This window comes from Podospora pseudopauciseta, chromosome 3, assembly GCF_035222475.1.
Source record: "Podospora pseudopauciseta strain CBS 411.78 chromosome 3, whole genome shotgun sequence".
Classification (NCBI taxonomy): Eukaryota; Fungi; Ascomycota; class Sordariomycetes; order Sordariales; family Podosporaceae; genus Podospora; species Podospora pseudopauciseta.
The window spans coordinates 3593865-3614271 of NC_085893.1; the positions used below are offsets into that span (position 1 = coordinate 3593865).

Consider the following 20407-nt stretch of genomic DNA (forward strand, 5'->3'; position numbering starts at 1 on the left):
ACGGGGTTATGTCTGCAACTGTCTGCAACAAGCTGCCATCTGCACCGTTGCTGCAGTTGCCGTTGGCTGTTGAGCTTGGGGGTTTACTGCAGCTCTGGCAGGACGACTTGGTTGGACCCTTGGGACCCAATCAAGGGTTGGGTTGCTGCCAAGGCGCTGTGACAGATCGAGGCATCCCCACTCTGCGGACTTTCCCGCCAGCTGTTTGGCTTCCAGGTTCCTCTCTGCTGCCCAAGGGAGCTTGGGGGAGTCGCAATCCCAGCCTCACGAACGTTGCCAGACCAGACCAGACTGGACGGCTGATTTTCCCCCACTCGACCACTCAACCAGACTCGACCTCGCAAACTACGAATGCGCATATGCCATAGTCCACTGCTATGCCCGCATGATTCTTGTTCTTTTGTTTTCTGATTCTTACTGAGCGTCTCTTTCGTCCATTTCCCTCTTTTAATACACGCATTTCCTTTTCCCTCGCACGAAACCGCGATTGCCAGCGAGCGACCCGACCAGGCACGAGAAACAGACATCAGCCACCACCACCACCACCACCGAAGAAGGACGACTGAGCAAAAAAACATTTGGTCTCTTTTCGCAACACACGGCACATCTGGTTCTCACCATGGCCGAATCATCTTCTGCCGCCGCCGCCGATGCCGGTACGTGTTTTAAAAAGCAGTGGCAGACAGACCGGCGACTTTTTGGGCAACGGGGGCACGGGCTAACCGGAAATGATGGCTTTAGGGGCACCGAACCTCAATCTCACACCAGAAGAGAAACGAGTCTACGGCCAGCTGTTCCGAGCAGCTGATACAGAAAATGTTGGAGTTGTCACCGGAGAAGTTGCTGTCAAATTCTTTGAGAAGACAAGGCTAGATTCGAGAATCTTGGGCGAGGTTCGTATTTCAGGGGCTGCATCCCCACCAGCCGATATTGTGACCTCACCAAAAACGCTAACACTCTTGTTTGTTGATATTTCTACAGATTTGGCAGATTGCGGATAAAGAAAACAGAGGCTTCCTCACCCCGGCTGGGTTTGGCATCGTCTTGAGGCTCATTGGGCATGCGCAGGCCGGCCGGGAACCAACTCCTGAGCTGGCTCTTCAGCAAGGTCCTATTCCACGATTCGATGGCTTCACACCGACCCCTGCCCCTATTCCACCGCCGCCCGCGCTTCAGGCCCAGGCCACGGGCGCCCCAGGTCCCATTCGCATCCCACCGCTGACTCCGGAGAAGGTTGCCCAGTATGCTGGCTTGTTCGAGAGACAGCCTCTTCAGGCTGGCGGTATGCTTCCTGGAGACCAGGCCAAGCAAATCTTTGAGAAATCTGGTCTTCCCAACGAGGTCCTGGGTCGTATCTGGATGCTTGCCGACACCGAACAGCGCGGCGCCCTCGTCTTGACTGAATTCGTTATCGCCATGCACTTGCTTTCTTCCATGAAGACTGGCGCATTGCGCGGCTTGCCCAACATCCTGCCTGCGGCCCTTTACGAGGCGGCCACTCGCCGTGCACCGCTTGGCGCAAGCATCCCCAGACAACAGTCCCCCACAACGGCTACACCACCCATCTCGGCCGTCCCACGACAGCTCACCGGCCCAGCGCCCTTGCAGCAGATGCGCACCGGAAGTCCCCTTGGCCGCCCCCCGATTGTTGCGCAAACGACTGGAGACTGGCTGGTTACTCCACAGGACAAAGCTCGGTTTGATCAACTATACGAGGAGCTCGACAAGTCAAAGAAGGGATTCATTACTGGTGAAGAAGCTGTCGGGTTTTTCAGTCAGTCCAATCTTTCCGAGGATGCTCTGGCCCAGATTTGGGATCTGGCCGATATCAACTCTGCGGGCCGCTTGACCAGGGACGAGTTCGCCGTCGCCATGTATCTTATCCGACAGCAACGCACCAAGCCAGGCGCCCACACTTTGCCGACCACCCTCCCCGCCAACCTCATCCCACCGAGCATGCGGGCGCAGGTTGTTAGACCCCCAACAGCTACCGGCGCTTCAGCTTTTGACGCACCCCCACGACCTCAGCCAAAGCCATCTGCGCTCGAAGACTTGTTTGGGCTGGATGACCCTCAGCCGCCAGCGCCAGCTCAGGTGGCTTTGGCTACAGGCGGATCGGCTGGTGGTGATCCCTTCGCTACTAGCATGAGCCCTGTTGCCCCTACGTCACCAGCCAGACCGTCTCCCAACACCTCGACATTCAAGCCTTTTGTTCCGTCCTCTTCCTTTGGCCGCGGCCTTACCACACAGCCTACCGGTGGCTCCAATGCGTCCGCTGCAGGTTCCGTGACTAGTCTCCCGATGAGACCTCCTGCTCCCTCCTTTGAAGACGACCTGCTTGGTGATGCCGAGCCCGAGGTTAGCAAGAACTTGTCGAGCGAGACTACTGAGCTTGCCAACCTGTCCAACCAGATTGGTTCTTTGACCAAGCAAGTGCAGGATGTGCAGGGTCAACGTGCGGCTACCCAGAATGAGCTCAGCCAGTCCAGCATCCAGAAGAAGAACTTTGAGCAGCGTCTGGCTCAGCTGCGCGCCATGTACGAGAAGGAAGCGCAGGATGTCCGGTCGCTCGAGACGCAGCTTACAGCCTCCAAGAATGAGACCAAGAAGCTCCAGACCGAGTTTGCCATGATTGATGCTAGCTATCAAGACATCCAGAACCAGCACCGAACCGTTGTGGCGGCCCTGCAGGCGGATCAACAGGAAAACGCAAGCCTTAAGGAGCGGATCCGGGCAGTGAATGCCGAGATTGCGCAGCTGAAGCCTCAGGTCGAGAAGCTCAAGTCCGAGGCCAGACAGCAAAAGGGGCTTGTCGCTATCAACAAGAAGCAGCTCGCCACCAACGAGGGTGAACGGGACAAGCTGAAGACGGAGGTGGAGGAGCTCACCAAGAGTAACGAGGAGCTTGCCCGCCAGGCCAACAGCAGTTCGCCTGGTTTGGCTCAAGTCGGAAGCCCGGCCCTTTCCACCACGAGCGCTAATAACCCTTTCTTCCGGAGGACAGGAAGCACCGATATCACCGGAACTTTTGCCTCACCCCCCATTCGGTCCTTTAGCAACCAGAGCTTCGATGATGTCTTTGGGCCCAGTCTGAACGTCCGTGATACGAGCACCCCTCCCCCTCAGCCCGCCAGTGCTATTCCAGCACAATTCACCGGAACCTCCACTGGCAGCGGATCGTTTGCGACACCTGGCTCGAGCAGCCCTAATGTTAGCCGCCAAGCCACCGTCGCGACCGACTCACCTACAGTCCCGGAACCTAGGCAGATCAACTCTACCTTTCTGCCATTTCCCGAACCCACCGACTCCCTGAGCACCTCCCGCCAGGCTTCGCCGGCCTTGAGCCGCCCCGAGACTCACCAGGAGTCCCAACCCATCAGGGCTGCTTCACCTATTGAGGCTCTCAAGACGGGACAGAGCTTTGCCTCTGGCTCGGGCTCCGACCGTCCGAGAGCCCCCTCGGCCGCTTCGGATAAGCCTTCCAACGTCTTTGGTTCTGTTCCCGAAGAGACGATTCAGCGTCCCGCCACCAGTGGTAACGTGGACCCCTTCGCCGTGGACCAACAAAAGGCCAAGGAGGACTTTGAGTCGGCCTTTGCCAGCTTCAAGCAGGCCAAGGCTGCCGCCCCCGCCTCGTCGGGCGCGGATGCGACTAAGGCATTCTCAACCTTCAACAACGAGTTCCCTCCCATCTCGGAACTCGAGCGTGACGACGAATCGGACAGTGAGAGTGAGCGCGGCGGGTTCGACGATGACTTTGCGCCTGTTTCGCCGGCCACCAAGCCGGTCGAGAAGAGCATCGAGTCTCGATCTGCCTCCCCAACTATCACCACCAAGTCTGCACCAGACGCTGCTGCGGCCGCGGGATCCTCCCAGAGCCCAGCTCCTGAGCAGCAAGCTGCGAGGTACGACCAACGTCGTTTAGTCTCGTTTTCGCTCCAGCCCACCCTTCATTATTACACAGAGACTGACATTATTTGCAGCGAGAAACCTGCCGCCGCCACTACGGCCTCGTCCACTAACCTGACCAAGCTCTCCAGCTCGAATGTAGACGACATCTTTGGCTCAGCTCTCGCAGCCCAGCCTGCTGCCGCTGCAACGAACAACCGCCCGAGCACTGCGACTGCTCCTGCGCCCAAGGGTGCGTTTGACGATCTTGATGACGATTTCGAGGGTCTCGAGGATGCCAAGGAGGGTTCCGCCGATGATGACTTTGCCAACATCTCCCGGTCCGGTCTCGACGACTTCAACCCCGTCTTTGACAGCAGCCCGCCGCCAAGCCAGCCCAAGAGCGACTCGGCCGCCACCAGCGGAGCCTTTGGTGGTGAGAGCAGCTTCGACTTCGCCTCACTATCGACCACTTCGGCCGCCAACAGCACCGCTGGTCCCGTGTCTGCTTCGGGCCCTGGCAAAGCCAAGGGTGATGCCCACGACTGGGATGCCATTTTTGCCGGTCTAGATGAGACCCCCACTGCATCGTCAGTGACGCTGGCCAGTGGCAACGAAAACGCCAAGGAGGCTCCGGCAAGGCCGGCTGCTGGGAGGGCGCTGACGGAGGAGGGGGAGCACGATGATCCGCTCCTGAAGAACCTCACGAGTATGGGGTACTCCCGGACGGATGCGCTAGCGGCGCTGGAGAAGTATGATTACAATTTGGAGAGGGTAAGCAGCAAGACCAAGAATGGATTTCCTTCTCAGAGCAGGAGGGTGAGGACGTGAGGCTGACCAAAGGTTTTTTTTTTTTCTTTTAGGCTGCGAATTATCTTGCCAGTCAGTCTTAGGCACATTTCGCAGTTGGGGTAGTTCCGATGAGAGATTTTCTCTTGGATCTTGTTGCGATCTTGATCAGGAAAGGAGTGAGGGGGGGAGTGGCGGATGCAGAGGGAGGATTCGTTGGTTGTTTGGTTGGTTGGCTGTCAGTTGGTTGTCTGTCTTTGATGATGAGTGATACCTTTTCCTTTGTCTTTTCTACCCATTTTCTCTTGTTGGAACAAGATGTCGTTCCATCACCACCACTACTCTCTGTCCTGCTGGCCATTTTTGCGCTGCATTAGCTGGACAACATCACTCTCTCTAAACACACGTTTTTCCTTAATGCTTAATTCATTGTCTCTTCACTTCTCTCTATATCTTGTACTATCTGTGCCTGTCGAGGTACTGTTGGGGGATTTCTTTCTGTAGTGTATACTTTACCTTCTGTAGCGTAGTTAAGTGTATATCCTGATTTATCCGTGTTTGGTCTTATTCTTCCCTTGAGTTGCTGCCTCGTTTCTTGCGGTTACCATGGTGAATGTTGGTTGTATGTAAGTGATTTGTGTGGGGCTGGCTGTTATGGGAGGTGGATCCAATGAGATGCCACAAAATGTCTACCCCGCGCCAAGACCGATTCCAAGCGGCAGGGGTTAGTATTTACAAAGTCATCATCTTTTTGCCCCTCCAAAACTTTTTTTATTTGTTTGCCGCAACCAAAGGACCCAAGAACAACCACAACCTTTTCACCGCGACGAAAGCGAGTGAGACAAAATGGCCGACGAAGACGAGCAGCTCTCCATCTACGACGAGGTCGAGATCGAGGACATGACGTTTGACGAGGCGCTGCAGACGTACCACTACCCGTGTCCTTGCGGCGACAAGTTTGAGATTGCGCTTTGCGACTTGCAGGACGGGGCGGACATTGCTGTCTGTCCGAGTTGCAGCTTGATGATTAGGGTTATTTTTGAGGTGGAGGATTTGCCCGGGGGAGGAGGGCAGGGGGTTGAGGGGGGGAAGGCAGTGGCTGTTTCTGCTTAGAGGGCTGGGAAAACAGAAGGATAGCAAAGCTGAGAGATTTGGGCTGGTGGATAGGTGACAGGGGCGATCGAGCGAACGAACGGAGGAGACTTCACCGATCGAAACCCGCGAGGCGAGCAGAACAATGTCGAGGCTTTCGTTATATGGTCGGTGGCAACAAACTTGGCCCAGCAAAATTCGAGAACTCAGTGATGACGGAAAAGTGTTGGGAATTAGAATTGGTTGTGGCACAAATTCTTCTTCAACATCTGATTCCTTCACATGTCCTTATGTACAATACATTACAACCCCTTCCATCACTACCACTGCCGCTATCATCACCACGACGATCCCTTCCCCATCTCACTACCATCACAACCACCACCTCCACCATTGCCTCGAATTCACACCAACCCCACAGCCATAACAGCAAACACGACCAGCCCCGCCAGAGGCCCCTCCAGCCCAGCAACGTTGCTACCCGCCGCGTTGGTAGGGACGACAGAGGCGGTTGCTATTGTTTTTCTACCGTCAGCTTGGGTCTCTCAACAGTGAGCTCATATCTTGTGGGGAAGATGGTGACAACAACAGTGGGCAACGAAACCCGAGAAGAAAAGGGCAAGGAGGAAAGGGGAAAAGGGCAACAGACTGGTAACAGCCGGCGTGGCGGTGGTCGTCGTGGAAGACGGGAAAACGGTCGTCGCCGAGGTGATGGTGGAGACGGAGCCGGTTTCGGTGCTCGTCGTGGTTGTTTGACCCGACACGAGGGCTGCGGCGCCGAGAGCGATGAGTCCGGAGGAGGTGAAGCGCATTTTGTTGAGTCGGGGAGGGTGTTGGGTTAGGTTGGGTTGGGTTTGGGTTTGGTTTGGGTATCAAGGGGTATCAAGAGGATATTTTTGAGTAAAAAAAGATTGGGGATATTTATTACAGACACAGAGTGAGTGAAGATGTCAAGGAAGAAGAGAATAGATCAGTGAGGGGACTAGGGGACGAAAGGTATTTGAAGAGAGGGGAAAGAAAGGGTAGGTGATGATTCATAGCGATGGAATGGGAGATATCATCCGAAGACTGCAGATTGTGAGTAGAGAGAGAAAACATCATGCTTCCGTTATGAGTTGGACATATCCTTGTCAAGTTTGACAGTTTTGGAGATAAAATCCCTGATATTTGACAGTCGGAAAGACTCCGTTTCCCTTCCCTCGCATCCAAGTCGATAGAGCGCATGCAGCATGAGGAATTCCCAAGACTTGCCTCTCCCAAGACTTGCCTCGCGGGGGTCAGCTCCGGCACTAATAACTCCAAGCTTCCGCAGCTCGCAAGGAGAACAGCCTGTGATATAGCTGTGATGTCAAGCGGTATCTTTGACCCCTTACCACATTCAAATCCAGAACTCGTCATCAGACGCACACCCTTCTTCCAAAATCTGGATAAGAAAATTGTCAAAGCGAGTCTCTTTTATAACCTATCCTAGGCAATGTCGCGACCAAAGAAACTTGAGACGCTGAACCCCGTCATAGCGCTGGAATATGACTCCTTTTTCATTTCCCATTTTACCATTTTTTCTTACTCCCGCCTACACCTATACGTTGGTAAAGAAGAAGCTTGGCTGGCCGGGCAGGGCAGCTTCGGCAACAGGAGCAGTGACCTCCACCTCCGCACCATTGGCAGTCAGGTCCTTGCCCTGCTTGCTTCCCTCCTGCACGGCAACGATCTGGACTGACTCGAGACCGGCAGCGCGCTTGAGACCTGGGACCATGGCCTAGAAATGAATTGTTAGTTACCTTATCTTTCTTCCTAGGCAGAACGAGGGGTTACTCACCAAAAGAGTCTTCTTCTCATCAAACGCCAGCTTGCGCTCCAGCACAGCGCTGGCAGGCTCGCCATCTCTCAGACGCTTCTTCAGGGCCTGCACAAAAGGCATGGCCTTCTTCATCTCGCCCATCTTGCCGATGCGGCCGTTAAGCTCCTTGTCGTCAATCTTTTGGCTGTTGGTAGCCGGATCCCAGACCTCCTTCAGCAGCTCAATGTACTTGGCCTGCCACGTGGGGAAGTCCTCAGTCAAGAAAATTGTGAGCTTCTTGGGCTTCTTGGGGTCAAAGTCACTTTGTCTGCCCTTGGCCATCTTCTTGAGCTGAGAAGCCTCAGCAGAGTTGATGTTGGAGGACGTCTGGCGGACGTACTCGCGGGCCGCCGTGAGGCCAGCGTCCGAAGCAGGCACGTCAGGCCACCTGGCGAACTGAATGGAAGTCTTCTCGCCGAGAATCTCTTGCCAGACGAAGTCGGCCCAGTGAGGGGCAATGGGGGTGAGCAGAAGAGCCTGGAGCCTGATGTACTTGAACACGAGGTCCTTGTGAAGAGGAATACCGGCAGCGGTACAGGCCTCACGGTAGGTGTCACGGGCGTTGAGGAAGTCGTAATGGCCGGCCTTGAGGGCAAGCTTGTACGAGGTCTCCTCGTAGTGCTTCTTGGCCTCAGCAACCAGGGCGTTCATCTCGTTGTCGAACAAGACGTCCTGGAAGTCGTTGAGCTCACCAGTTCTCAGACTCTCGTCCTTGACAGTCTCCTCGATCCACTCCTTGTTGGTGTAGAATCGGAGAATGGTGTTGTCGGCAACATCCTCGACGAAGTTGGAGTCGGCAATGGTATCGCCAGCATCGGCAAGAGCCACACGGGCGGCATCGGCACCGTACTTCTTGACGACGTCATCCAAAGTCATGAAGTTGCCAGTGGACTTGGCCATCTTGGCACCGTTGAGCTGGAGATGGCCGTTGGCACGGACGGACTTGGGCCAGAACTCGCGGGGGAAGAGGGCAATGTGGTTGTAGAGCCAGAAGGTGAGATGGTTGGGAATCAAGTCCTTACCGCTGACACGGAGGTCAAGAGGGTAGAAGTACTCGAAATCTCTGCGCATCCCCTGAAGGGTCTCCTTGGGGATACCGGACTTGGTAACGAGCTCATCAGTCAACTGTGTCCTGGCAAAGACATAGTCCCAGACCTCATCAATCATCTGCTCAGGGGCAATCTTGCCCTTGCCCTGCTCGCGGCCGAACAAGTCGGTGTGAAGCCATGGCACAAGAGTGTAGTAGGCCATGTAGATCGTAGAATCACTCAAACTCTCCACAAGGAAGGTAGGATCCCAAGGAAGCTTGGAGCCCAGGCCATAGGTTCTCGCGCAAGCCCACTGCTTCAGCCAGTTAAGCACTCCCTTGAAGGCATGCTGAGTGTCAGGAGAGTAGGTCTCGAGACCCTTGCCATCCTTGTTCTCGACATAGTCATAGGCAATAGTGCGCCATGAGTCCTCGCCATAGTCAATGTACCACTGGTCCATGAGAGCAACAGTGCACTCATCACCGGATCTGGACACGACCTTGTTCTCGGGCTCGGAGTAGGCAAAAGCCTCACCAGCCTTGATCAGCTGCTCTCTGACCTTGGGCTTGGCAGCCTCAACCTTCTCGCCGGCAAACTCGCCGACCTTCATGACACCCTGGTAGAAACCCTCCTTGTACGCAAGCTCCTTGGCCTCCAGAAGCTGCTTGGCATCCTTGGGAGAGGCAATCTTGAGCTTCTTAACGAGGTAGGGAGCCAGAAGATCGGAGGTAGGGGTCTGAATGATGGGGATAATCTCCAGCTCAGCCCATTCCTTCTTGATGCCGTAGAAGTCGGCCTTCTTGGCAAGCTCAGTAACCATAGCATAATCATCTGGGGAGTCGGACGGCACGGATGTGACCACACCGGTACCCTTGGTAGCAAGGACAGACTCCATGGGTAAAACGCGAACCTCCTTGTGGAAAGATAGAGGAGCATTTACGACGGTTCCGATAAGGTCAGAGCCCAAGACATCGGCGGCCTTTTCAGGAACGCCCTCCTTCTCGAAGATGCCCTGGTACGCCATGTTTCTGGCAGCACGCTCGGTGATGACAAAGTACTCCTTATCAGAAGCCTTATACAAACCGTAGGTGATGCTGGGGCCGACAAAGCAGCAGGTTTGACCATACATGGTCTCGGCTCTGAGGGTAGCAGGCACAAGGTACACCTTGGCGTCCTCGGGAATCTTGCCTTTGACAGCCTCGGCGGCCTTGGGAGCCCACTCAACGACCTTGAGCTTGAGAGCAGTGTACTCCTGAGGGAGGACACCCTCACCTTCACTTCGGTCGTGGTCCATGCAGGGCTGGCCGTCCTTGATGGAGTAGATTGTGTAACGCTTGCCGAACTTGATCTTCTCGAGCTCCTTCAAGCGGACCATTTGCCACCTGACGAAGGCATCGTAGTAGGGGTTGGCATCGGTCGTTACGAACTGACGTCTCCAGTCGATACGGGCACCAAAGTTGGTGAGATCCTTCTTGCACTCTGGTGGGAAGAACTGGAGCCAGTACTGAGGGTCGGCGAAGTGGTGAATCTCCTCCAGCGGGATGCCGACAGAGTTGAGGATCTGGAACTGATACTTGGCCTTGACGGTCTTCGCCGCGGCCTTGCCCTTCTTGGCATTGAATTTGGACAAGTCGTCCTTTGGCCCCTTGGCAGCGACAGGAGCCTCCTCAACCTCGTCCTCCTCCTTGTAGTTCTCGAAATCACGACCGAACATTTGGACTTCCTTCACGAGCTTGTCGGCGGAGGCCTTGATGGGAAGACCGGTGCAGTGGTAACCGAGGGGGAACAGGGTACGCTTGCCCTGCATCCTGGCGTAACCGGCGTGGAACTCGACTATGCAAGGTTAGTACGCAATGCGCTGAGCTGGATATTAAAGGTTTCGTACTCTTGCTGAAGCTGAAAGCATGGCCAGCGTGGAGACGGCCGTTCATATAAGCTACACGATCAGTCAGTGAACAGTCCATGTATATGCCAGCTGGGAACAAACATACGGTATGCGATTGTACCAAAGAACTTGGGGAACCTGTCGAGTTGTATCAGTGTCCATTTCCCAAACCATGCCCAAACTCCTTTCCAGGTCTGAAAACCCCCCTCTCCTTCCAATCTGATATCTGCCTCTTTATTCCAGAAAGCTGAACATACTTCTCGCGCAGCTCATCGGCGGTGATGGACTCCAGGGGAAACTCGTCGATAGATGGCGCATCGACCTCGAACACATGGTCCTCTTCCCACTTTTGCTGGTATCTCTGTAGACCAAGGCGCATTGGCCGTGAGTTAGCCCAGCTCCCATAGCCTCCTGATAGGTGTATTTGTCTTCAGGTGGAAGGCGCACCTTTTCAATCTCAATAAGGGTATCTCTCTTCTCGGTACCCCTGAGCTCCTTGGTCTTGGAGGAGACAGCCAAGGTCTCCATGGCCTTGGGCAGGGTGGTGTCTGCCATACTGTGGTTGTTGTCGCAAAACTCCGAATCGTTCGTTCGCACCGGCTTGCTAGAATTGGATATGTGTAAGCGGTGGTAGGAAAGGGAACGGTTTCTTGGGGGCAGAAATAAACCGGGGGCCCGATTTCGCAACAGCGGCAACAGGCAGGGGACTACACACCTTGGACTTGTTTTGAGTCAGGGACACGGGAACCTCACACACGCTCTCGTAGGCAGGGGAAATTTTGGCGGATGACTCCGCTGTCCGGCTGGCGACGGTACGGCACCATGGAATGGAGGGGCAAGAGCGCAACGCGGGGTTAATTCAAAAATCAGAGTGGGGAATAACCCACCACAGCTGTGGCGGGCAGGGGTTAGCTGTGGCTTCTACCGGGATTCTAGCCACAGTTCAACCCAGCTTTGCCGTCAGGGCAATTCTTTCTCTTGGCATTTTATAACGGTCATCGTCAGTCTTAGAGTCAGTTCCATCCAGGTCTTGTCTTCGATAGCTCCCCCGTTTTCACAGCTCAGACATATCGCGCAGCCCGCCATGTTCCCCACACTCATCAGACGCCTTGCACAGGCGCCCAAACCGCAAATACTCGAATCCGCAGCCAAAGCCGCAACCGAAGTACCCAAAACGAAGCTCAAGAAAGTCTGGCCACCTGACATGATGACCATGTCACCGCAGCAGCAGCTCAGGTTTGAGAAGAAGTACAAAAGGAGGCTTAAGATGGCAACCCTCCGACCAGGGTGGGATAAGGGCGTGCGGTTGGCGCAATACTTTACAATCACATGTGGGTAGCTCTCCTTATATGCCCGTGCTGCCAAGTGATATTGTATTAATTGGCCTCTCTGTAGTTGTGCTTGTATATACGGCCCTCTTTATGGATTGGAAGGAAATGCCGAATCCTTATGGCGGAGTAAGCCATCTATCCCACCTTTCCCTCCTGCTCCATCCTTCTAACAGCCTCTCAAAAGATTCGGGAGTCATTTTGGGGATTCTTCGGCTCCTTTACCGAAGATACAAGAACGCTGGAACCTGCCCAGCAGCCCAAGCCCAAGAGACCTTAGACTCTTGGTTCCAACACCCTCCTACCTGTATTATAGTGTTCTCATCATCCGGAGTTCTGGCGTCGGAATACCCTGCAATAAATGGCGGCCGTTTGTATACCAACATATTGATGCTTGGTTCTCGTCTGTCTTTTGGGTGTCATGGAGAATATCACCTGCCATGCCAGACAAAGTTCCCACCCATTCCCTGGAATCCAGCAGCAGCCATAGCTCCCAGTCCTGCCCCTCCGCCACCCCTTGATCCCTCATTGACCGGCCTCTTGGCCACTGCTCCTTGTGCCCTTACACCCGCAACAATGCGCTCCATATTCGTCTCTATTACCACGCCGCCCACGATCATCTCGCCCAGTGTAGCATGTAACGTCTCAAAGTTGAAGATCAGGTCCAGCTCACAGACGTTCTCAAATAATCTGTCCAGCGCCTCAACATAGACTTGAATAAGATCGATTAGTGCCAGTGGGGACTCGGTAGATGTTGAAATGACAATGAAGTAGAGTGTAGCGTAGTGACGGTAGGTTACGAGGGAGGGGACATCATTCTGTTCTGTGGCCGAGGAGGAGGACGAGGAGGTGCCTGAGGCGGCCAGTAAGGGTGGTAAAGGCAGGAAGTTGCAGGATCCGGGGGCGCGGTTGGAAACCAAGGTGAAGATCTCGGAGATGAGCCGTTGCTGGATGGAGGTTTCCTAAAGCAACAAAAGATGCAGAGGTTAGTGGGGTTGGCAAGGCCGGTTGGGCTGGAAGAAATAGGGGAGAAAACATAATTACCAGTTGGGTGTAGAACTTTGTTAGGCGAGGCTGGCCTTGGCCGTTGAAGACTAGGAATGCGTTGATCATGGCTTGTGTGATTGTGGTGCGGTACGTGGTTTCTTGCGACTGATGCGTTTTGCAATGTTCCTGCGTTGGCTGGTGGGGGATGACGTGAAGCGTGCCAGCTAGCCAGGGACCTTGATAGCCCAGCGGACCGTGCGCCTGGCTCTCGGTTATCGTACTATTGGCTTGGTCCTGCCTGCCGTGAGCGGGTTAAAGGAAAATGTGGGGTAGCTGCCTCAGAGCTCCCGTCCTGTCAATGTCATGGAACCAAGCTCGAATTGATCCTGGCTCCCATCTTCACTTCGTTAACTTCAAGCTCACCATCTTCGTTGTTTGCATTGGTGACTGTGCTTATTCTTTGGTATAAGCAGTATCAGCATCTCGCTCTTTGGCGGTTTGTGTATCTCATCTCTTCCACACAGCAAACACTCACCATACAATCACCTGCAATGGTTCGCTCAGGTCTCGCCAAGCTTGCCCGTGTGGTGGCCAGCCGTGGCATCCAGACGACTCGTGCCTCGCGCGCCACTCTTCCCAGCCTTTCAGCAGCTTCCACTTTCGTCCCAGCATTGCCACGGGCCTCTGCCCTCTCCGCCCGCTTCATTTCCAAGAGCTCGGCCACCCACCACCAGGGCATCACCCCGGACAATCAGGATGTCACTCCAAAGGAGGAGACCCCGAAGCCCATCCGGACCCCAGCTGAAATCACAGACTCAGAGTACCATGTCCTGGCCGATGAGTATATGGACAGGCTCTTGCATCACCTCGAGGACCTAGCCGAGAGGAGAAGTGAGATGGATGTTGAGTACTCTGTGCGTTGCTTCCGATCTCTCCCACATGTTACATCCAACACAGCACTAACACGCAATCTCCAGGCTGGTGTCATGACCGTAGACTTTGGCCAAGACACCGGCACCTATGTGATCAACAAGCAGCCCCCCAACAAGCAAATCTGGCTCTCGTCTCCCATGTCGGGCCCCAAGCGTTACGATTACGTCGTCCTTGGTGAAGGTCAACATGAGAAACAGGACACCGCGGCCGGAGACTGGGTGTACCTGAGGGACGGCACCACCTTGTCCGAGCTTTTCAAAAAGGAGATCGGTGTCGATATTAGTATGTCGATCGGTCAATATGGCGAACAGCCCCATTAGCATCGTTAGTTGGTGTGTGAGCATTTTGACGATTTTATGAATAGGGGATGACTGCAGGCATGTCAGCGTGTTTTGACTGGCTTTATTCATGTTAGCTACCTCTGGTGTTGTTGGAGCAGCAGTTAGGATCACGAGGTAGTCAATGTTTTGTACAATAGTGTATGATATGGCAATTGATGAGGGAAATGCCCAAATCAACAGTTTCGTCCGTAGGGACATTCAGTGCTTTGTTCAAACTCTCAAGTGCGTCATTGCCAGTTCAGCTTGGTCAAATCATCATTCGTCCTTGCAAACGCCACATGATACTTCTGCGGGTGACTTCGGTGCTATGTGCTGTCAAACTGATGCCCAAAACCATAAAATGTTTGCTGGCTCGGGAACAAACAGAACACAACAGTCTAGGCTCAACATGAAGGCGTTTTGCAGAGGGGGGACAACTCAAATACAAACCCCCACGTTTCATTTCAAAGTCACAGACACACACAATGGAAGCCTCACCCCCACATGCCCCGAACACCTACCCTTAAGCGCGAGAACGCTGTCCTTCTGGAGCGAGAGGCGAAGACTACACCGTTGTCCACCTCGATCAGCTCAAGCTCCGAGACGGATAGCACAACTTCCTCGGCCACCAGTAGCAACAGCAGCACAACAGATAGCTCAGCAGGGCCAAGAAAATGAATATTAAGGAGAGAGAGTTGAGTTCTGCGTCAAAAACAGACCAACTAGCCAGATACTTGGAGGCCAGTATCACGCTCATTGGTATAGTAATTCTGTAGAGTAGCTAACAGGTGAGCTTTCGCAACTCAGCGTCTTTGTAGAACTGCCAATATATCTTCTCAAGTGCACAAGGGACCCCTTCACAAAGGCATGAACAAAACATCTCAGACAAAACATGGCATATAATTAGCAGGGACCAAATTGAGCCGCCAACTCCGCCCCCCGTTCTACCTCCCAAGGATATAAAAAGACAAATCCTCCATCTCAGTCCCAAATACCACCCATGTCCATTCCCAAATCCCCTACACTCCCCCTCCCATTATTACCTCTCCCCCTTACAACCCCAAATCCTTATCCGCAAACCCTACCTTCCCACCCCCGATATCAAAGACAGCATACACTGCCTTCAAAAAGATATCCCCCAAAATCCCAAACTCCTCACTCATGAAAGGCTGCAAACCCCCCATACACCGCCCCGGCAAATCATCATACGTGGTATAGTTCATATACCTCCCAGGAACCCTCGCCACCCACCCATTCGCAAACCCAATCTCGAAATCCGGCAGCGTGGTATTGCAAGGATAGTGCCACAGCCCCCCAAAAGACCTGTCCGAAGTCGCGTTGGGCACCGCGTCGTAGTACATGTTCACAATATCCGGAGACAACAACATGAGCGTCGTGCCCGTGTCGGCAATCACCCGCCACTGGGAGATGTACCAATAGTTATGTCCGACAACATGCAGACCCGTAAAGTTAAACTCCCAAAAGGTCGAATTGGGCAGGAGGGGCGTGTAATTGATCTCCCCAATGTGTCGGTGGTGGTCGATGTAACCAAACGTGTAGGCTCCTTCGTCTGATTGGTACCGCAAGTCAGCTGTGAAGACCGGTTTGTCGAGGTGACTTTTGAGGGTTGAAAGAACGGTAGGCTGCTTGGGTCTGACCTGGCTGTGGAGGTCATACGCCAAACCAAAAATGCCGTCAATGTCCTTGTCCGAGGAGAGCGATTGGGAGACGTCCACAGCGGATTGAACCACCGCGTTGTGAAGAGGGATTCCCCCAATGTCGATGCTGTCGTGATAGACGTGGCCCCAGGCGTAACTACTGTCGCCGTAGGTGATCCTCCACTCGCTTCCGTTCAGGAGCTCGGCGGTGGACGACTTTTCCAACTCAAAGATGTCTTCGCGGCGCGTCTTGGTCTTGGTCTCGGAGGAGTAGACCCAGACGTCGGCGCTGCCGGTGTCGAGGTCGACGTTGAGGTACTGGAAGGGTGTTCCGAATCCGACTCGGCTGAGGTATTCGCGATCACCCATAATGCTCTCCGCGTTGACATCGCCCGCTAATCGACACAGGTTAGTCAAGATACCTTCTTCATGAAGGGGGGAGTTTGTTTCAACTTACTTTCTCCTCCTCTGAAACTGTTCGTCGCATCATCCAGCTCGTCATCCATAGGCACACCCCATTTCTTGAGAGCGCGAGAATACTGCAGACGACCATTGGGAGCATACCCAGGATTTCGGGGCAGGTCGACAGTAACCGACCTTTTCGTCACCTTCTGGCCGGTCGAGGTTGGAATGGCATGAATGAAAGTCGAAAAAATGCTCATCAAGAGCATAAACAATAAGGTGGCCATCGTATCGATGCCCAAAAGGGAGCGGGAATGGGGATCGAGTGAAAAATAAATGAAGAAAAAGAGAGAGTGACTGGTAAAAGAAAAAGAAAAAGTCGTGAGGGAGCGAACGAGTCTTGTTTTATTGAAAGGCAGGTGAATAAATAAAAAAAGAGTGGTGCGATGTGGTGCTGTCGGTCATGAGCTGTGCCAGGTTGACGTTGGTAGACAGGTGTCACGGGTTGAGTGAGGTTGCTCTTCCCCGGCGGCTACCGACAGGGCGTACCTACCTAAGGTAAGGAAATAAAGAATCTGGGATGCGTGGAAACGGTCGAAAGATGCAAGCAAGCGGAGCGTGGAAATAACTGAGATCCCTGGCCATGTGTCACAGGAGGAAGGCACCACTGAAGGTGAGGGGACCATCCACCGCTCAACAATGCTTATTTTGGAGCAACATAATGGGATCAAAAAAGAACCTCCACTGCCTCATGTGGGGTCGGTCAGCGTCGTCATGTTGCTTATTGTGTTCCTGTAACCATTCTCTCTTTCTCGCAAACGCTCCCCCTTACCAATCACACCCTCTCCCTCGCGCCTTTGGATCCCCCTCCGACCTTGAGCCGCCTTGTAAACACTCGAGCAATCTTCTCCGAGGTCTCTCTGCCCATCCAAGGTCATCCCATTCCCCATCAACCCCTTTATTTCCCTCTGTCTCAGTCCCCCTTCGTCCTTCGAAACCAAAAATTTATAACCAATTCTCCCCGTGTCACCCTCAGGTCGTCCCCCCTCTGTGTCAAACCTCACCTCCATCCCCATTCAGGACCCTTCCACAAAAACCGGCCATCCACATTATTTCCACGACTCACCTTCACTACACGTTGCCAACACGCCCCCATCCCCCCCCCACCGACCGCTTACCCGCATGTACATTACATTACCTACCTCTCCCCATCTCACAAAAAAGACCTCAGCAGCAAGACGTGTCCATCCGCTGTCGTGCCCACCGCTCGTTTCCACCGCAAGCCTCTCTGTACACTACAAACCTCGCCCGGGATACCTTAACTTCCTCAATCCAAACTCCTGGATACTTGCAGAACCCATCACACGAAGCACAAAAGGAAAAGAACGGAGAATCCCGACCACCTAAAACCCAGATGACTGGATACTCGCAGTCCATTGCCCATCTGGCACTGGAAACACAGACCACACACACACATAACAAGACTCACACATGACCTGCACTCAGCCCAAAAAGGAGAGACTCGGGTGTCACCCATGTGGATATAGCTGAACATCCTGAGAGTTGTGCACAACACCGGAAAAATGCATGATTTTTTCAGTTATTCGTTGTGGTAGTTTACTTTCCAGTAAGTAGTGCAAAGACAACTTTCCATGATGCCGACATGCTTGCTGCTGCAATTCGAGATATGCGTCTATGTACAATATGTCCTCTCTCTTCCCCTATCCTGACCTCAACACTCTCTCCTCTTTTCCCCCGTCCCTCCCATCGTCTGCCCACCCTCCCGAACCAGATATATCACCATGTATACTTATCTGATCCATATTCACTTGCACACCGTCTTCATCGCCCCCTATAGTTTCGTTCCTCGTGTCATTATTCTGCAGTCAAATCGATACCCAGAGGTTGTGTAAAAACCCAAGTTCATCCAAACACAAAACAAAAGAATGTTATTGCGAAGAGAATGCCCCAAAAAAGAACAAGAGGAGAAGAGCTACCAAGGGAGAATAAACAAAAGTGCAGTCAAGAGAAGTCGGCGGGCAGATGGAGGTTTGGACGGCGGGGAAACGAGGAAACAAGGCGAGCTTGGCGTGCATACGCTTTCTCCACATGGGCGCGTGGAGTAAAGCGTCAGGGCTGCAGCTGCTCGTGTGCTAAGGTCGAGGATGAAGCAAGTCAAAATGCCGGCGAGAAACTGGTGAAAATAGGGGTATTATTAGAAATGTGGCTGGGCAGCGTACGTGGCGTGGTATGGCGTCGCGGCCAGTAAGAGGGTATTATGCGTGGTGGAAAAATGTCATCATCGATGATATATGTGTGGCTGTATGGTGTGTATGATATGGTCGTCGCGTAAAAAAATGATGATGGCCGTGATGCTCGCATGAGGTGGAAAACAAGAAACGCAAGGGGGAGAGACAATCTAGGAATCCTGTCGTCTTTCACGGTCACCGTCTGAAAGGCCGGGAACAATAACATAGTCAGCAAATGTTGTACTCGAGGACATGGACGACGCGGTCAAGGATTTGATCGAGTCGGCATCCCCTCCGACTGGCGCAGGGACATGAGGATGAGGCATGGAACCTCGCGCAGGTGCCGCAGAGGGGTACCCGTGCAGGTGCGTTTGCGATTGTGCGTGCGCATAGCCTGGTGCTGCCGCGTCTCCAGTCGATCGGGGATGGTGGTGATGAGGACGGAGGACGAGATGGCGATATTCACCTTCGCTTTCCACAGGTGTGGGCGGGAGAGCTCCCGGAACGGCCTGCTGGCCTTGCCGCGCTGTTCCTGGGCGGCTGCCGCCGCCATACTTGTGTTGATCTTTCTCGGCCGCCGAGGCTGCTGTCCTCGAGCTGTCGCCAGCACCCGTCTGTGACTTGCCTCCCTTCAACCGCTCTTCCATCTCACGAATGCGCCGCTCGAGGGCCTCGAGCTCCGAAGTCTGACTGTCAATCTCCTTCTTCCTAAAGGTGGGTGCCGTCTGTCAGTGTCCAGAACTTCGGCATCGTGAGGGGTTGAGGTGCTTGCTGCATTGCGCGCGCAACGCCCAAGCTCCTGGTGGGGTTCAGGGAGAGCTGCCTGCGACTGACCGTTTATCGACTTGCTCGTCGAGGTCTGCAACACTGTTGTCGATGCGGAAAATGTTCATGAGCTCTTCCGAAAACACTTTGGCAATAGTCCTGCATAATTTGGCAACAGCTGTCAGTTTTGGACCCTTCGATCGGCGGGCATTAGGGAGAAACGCACGATTGCGGGCGGCGGCCATTGGGCTTCCAGTCGCGGTCGAGCTCTTCGTCAGTGGGAGACATTTTGGCGACAGTTATGAGGGATAAAACGGTGCGACGGTTGGAGAAAAGCCGTTGGGAACGGGGAGACAAGATGGCCGAGGTCGAAGAACGATGAGGTGCTGGGTCGGGATCGAGTTGAGTCGAAGGTCGAGTCGAGCGAGGTTGCCAGTTTCAAGGCAAGTCCCGTTCATAATTAAAGGGTCCCAGCTGGCTGGCAAGCGGCAGGGGGGTTTAGTGGCCTTGTGCTGTGCACTGCGACCCAAGTGTGTCACCAGCCCAAGAGCCTAATTTGGGATGGTCGCGCCGATAGCCAGGGGTTTAGTGCCGCATGGACAATGCAATGAGTGTCTGGAGATCCAAAGCATGTCGGAATAAAGAAGAGGTGATATCGGAAACGTGATGGGTGTCGTCTCCCCGTCATTGGCCTTCGTTGCTATCTAGATCCGTCCAGATGACGAGGTGTTGCTGTCCCTCCTGACTCAACACCTCACTGAGGAACCGACAGGCTGCCTTGATCTTGATGGAAACTGGCACGGCAATTCATATCCGGCGAGTGTCTCCGCGATGCGCTCATTCCGAGTGGTTTTTCTCTTCCTTAATAAAACAACGCTGCGCCAAGAGGCGTCTGTAATGTGTCTCTCGACGAGTGGGCGGCAAATGTTTGTGGGATCGCTGAGATTTGGATCATCTCCACGAAGCCCCACTGTGAGATTAGCATAACTTTGAGACAGCGATTTGTGCTCATGGGCGCATGAATTTTTCATTTCTTCAACATCTGATTCAGCATATATACTTTGTATTCACAGGATCATCCTTTTTGGCCACAAGGAGAGAACGTCACGGGTCGGCCGAGGTTGAGCTGCTGGGCGCTGCATTAGGCAATAATGGGAACGAGATACGATTTGTTTGATACCAAGGCGAGGGCACTAACAATTACTGCGAGGTCTCTAACAACTGGTTCGGCGCATGACCTGTC

The 20407-nt window shown here is 53.8% G+C and overlaps 9 protein-coding genes across 9 annotated transcripts; 4 read left to right on the forward strand and 5 right to left on the reverse strand.

Annotated features, from left to right (window-relative positions):
- Nucleotides 1–619: 619 nt before the first annotated feature.
- Nucleotides 620–4781, forward strand: QC763_310230 (uncharacterized protein; the record flags this gene model as incomplete). The annotated part of the gene is made up of 5 exons (XM_062911477.1): nucleotides 620–656; nucleotides 742–893; nucleotides 982–3905; nucleotides 3984–4662; nucleotides 4752–4781. The coding sequence occupies 5 exons, from the start codon at nucleotides 620–622 to the stop codon at nucleotides 4779–4781; spliced, it is 3822 nt and encodes a 1273-aa protein (XP_062767508.1).
- Nucleotides 4782–5523: 742 nt separating this feature from the next.
- On the forward strand, nucleotides 5524–5790 carry DPH3 (Diphthamide biosynthesis protein 3; the record flags this gene model as incomplete). The annotated part of the gene is made up of 1 exon (XM_062911478.1): nucleotides 5524–5790. One exon carries the CDS (start codon nucleotides 5524–5526, stop codon nucleotides 5788–5790), a length of 267 nt encoding a protein of 88 aa, XP_062767509.1.
- A 224-nt stretch (nucleotides 5791–6014) lies between these two features.
- Nucleotides 6015–6581, reverse strand: QC763_310245 (uncharacterized protein; the record flags this gene model as incomplete). Its single annotated transcript, XM_062911479.1, has 2 exons — nucleotides 6015–6283; nucleotides 6419–6581. The coding sequence occupies 2 exons, from the start codon at nucleotides 6579–6581 to the stop codon at nucleotides 6174–6176; spliced, it is 273 nt and encodes a 90-aa protein (XP_062767510.1). The 3' UTR covers nucleotides 6015–6173.
- Nucleotides 6582–7348: 767 nt separating this feature from the next.
- CDC60 (cytosolic leucyl tRNA synthetase) lies at nucleotides 7349–11345 on the reverse strand (the record flags this gene model as incomplete). Its single annotated transcript, XM_062911480.1, has 7 exons — nucleotides 11238–11345; nucleotides 10970–11126; nucleotides 10780–10883; nucleotides 10629–10660; nucleotides 10523–10573; nucleotides 7589–10470; nucleotides 7349–7528 (listed from the first exon to the last, which is right to left on the reverse strand). Exons 2-7 carry the CDS (start codon nucleotides 11075–11077, stop codon nucleotides 7349–7351), a joined length of 3357 nt encoding a protein of 1118 aa, XP_062767511.1. The 5' UTR covers nucleotides 11078–11126; nucleotides 11238–11345.
- A 118-nt stretch (nucleotides 11346–11463) lies between these two features.
- QC763_310260 (uncharacterized protein) lies at nucleotides 11464–12288 on the forward strand. Its single transcript, XM_062911481.1, has 3 exons — nucleotides 11464–11853; nucleotides 11918–11979; nucleotides 12038–12288. Exons 1-3 carry the CDS (start codon nucleotides 11607–11609, stop codon nucleotides 12128–12130), a joined length of 402 nt encoding a protein of 133 aa, XP_062767512.1. The 5' UTR covers nucleotides 11464–11606; the 3' UTR covers nucleotides 12131–12288.
- On the reverse strand, nucleotides 11873–13087 carry APS3 (Sigma-adaptin 3A). The gene is made up of 2 exons (XM_062911482.1): nucleotides 12895–13087; nucleotides 11873–12812 (listed from the first exon to the last, which is right to left on the reverse strand). The coding sequence occupies exons 1-2, from the start codon at nucleotides 12961–12963 to the stop codon at nucleotides 12282–12284; spliced, it is 600 nt and encodes a 199-aa protein (XP_062767513.1). The 5' UTR covers nucleotides 12964–13087; the 3' UTR covers nucleotides 11873–12281.
- A 98-nt stretch (nucleotides 13088–13185) lies between these two features.
- Nucleotides 13186–14344, forward strand: QC763_310280 (uncharacterized protein). Its single transcript, XM_062911483.1, has 2 exons — nucleotides 13186–13751; nucleotides 13815–14344. The coding sequence occupies exons 1-2, from the start codon at nucleotides 13389–13391 to the stop codon at nucleotides 14088–14090; spliced, it is 639 nt and encodes a 212-aa protein (XP_062767514.1). The 5' UTR covers nucleotides 13186–13388; the 3' UTR covers nucleotides 14091–14344.
- A 798-nt stretch (nucleotides 14345–15142) lies between these two features.
- On the reverse strand, nucleotides 15143–17571 carry QC763_310290 (uncharacterized protein; the record flags this gene model as incomplete). Its single annotated transcript, XM_062911484.1, has 2 exons — nucleotides 16206–17571; nucleotides 15143–16143 (listed from the first exon to the last, which is right to left on the reverse strand). Exons 1-2 carry the CDS (start codon nucleotides 16435–16437, stop codon nucleotides 15143–15145), a joined length of 1233 nt encoding a protein of 410 aa, XP_062767515.1. The 5' UTR covers nucleotides 16438–17571.
- Nucleotides 17572–17716: 145 nt separating this feature from the next.
- On the reverse strand, nucleotides 17717–20181 carry QC763_310300 (uncharacterized protein). Its single transcript, XM_062911485.1, is given in 5 exon segments — nucleotides 17717–18082; nucleotides 18100–18601; nucleotides 18866–19107; nucleotides 19234–19323; nucleotides 19391–20181. 4 exon segments carry the CDS (start codon nucleotides 19450–19452, stop codon nucleotides 18570–18572), a joined length of 426 nt encoding a protein of 141 aa, XP_062767516.1. The 5' UTR covers nucleotides 19453–20181; the 3' UTR covers nucleotides 17717–18082; nucleotides 18100–18569.
- Between the last annotated feature and the right edge of the window lie 226 nt (nucleotides 20182–20407).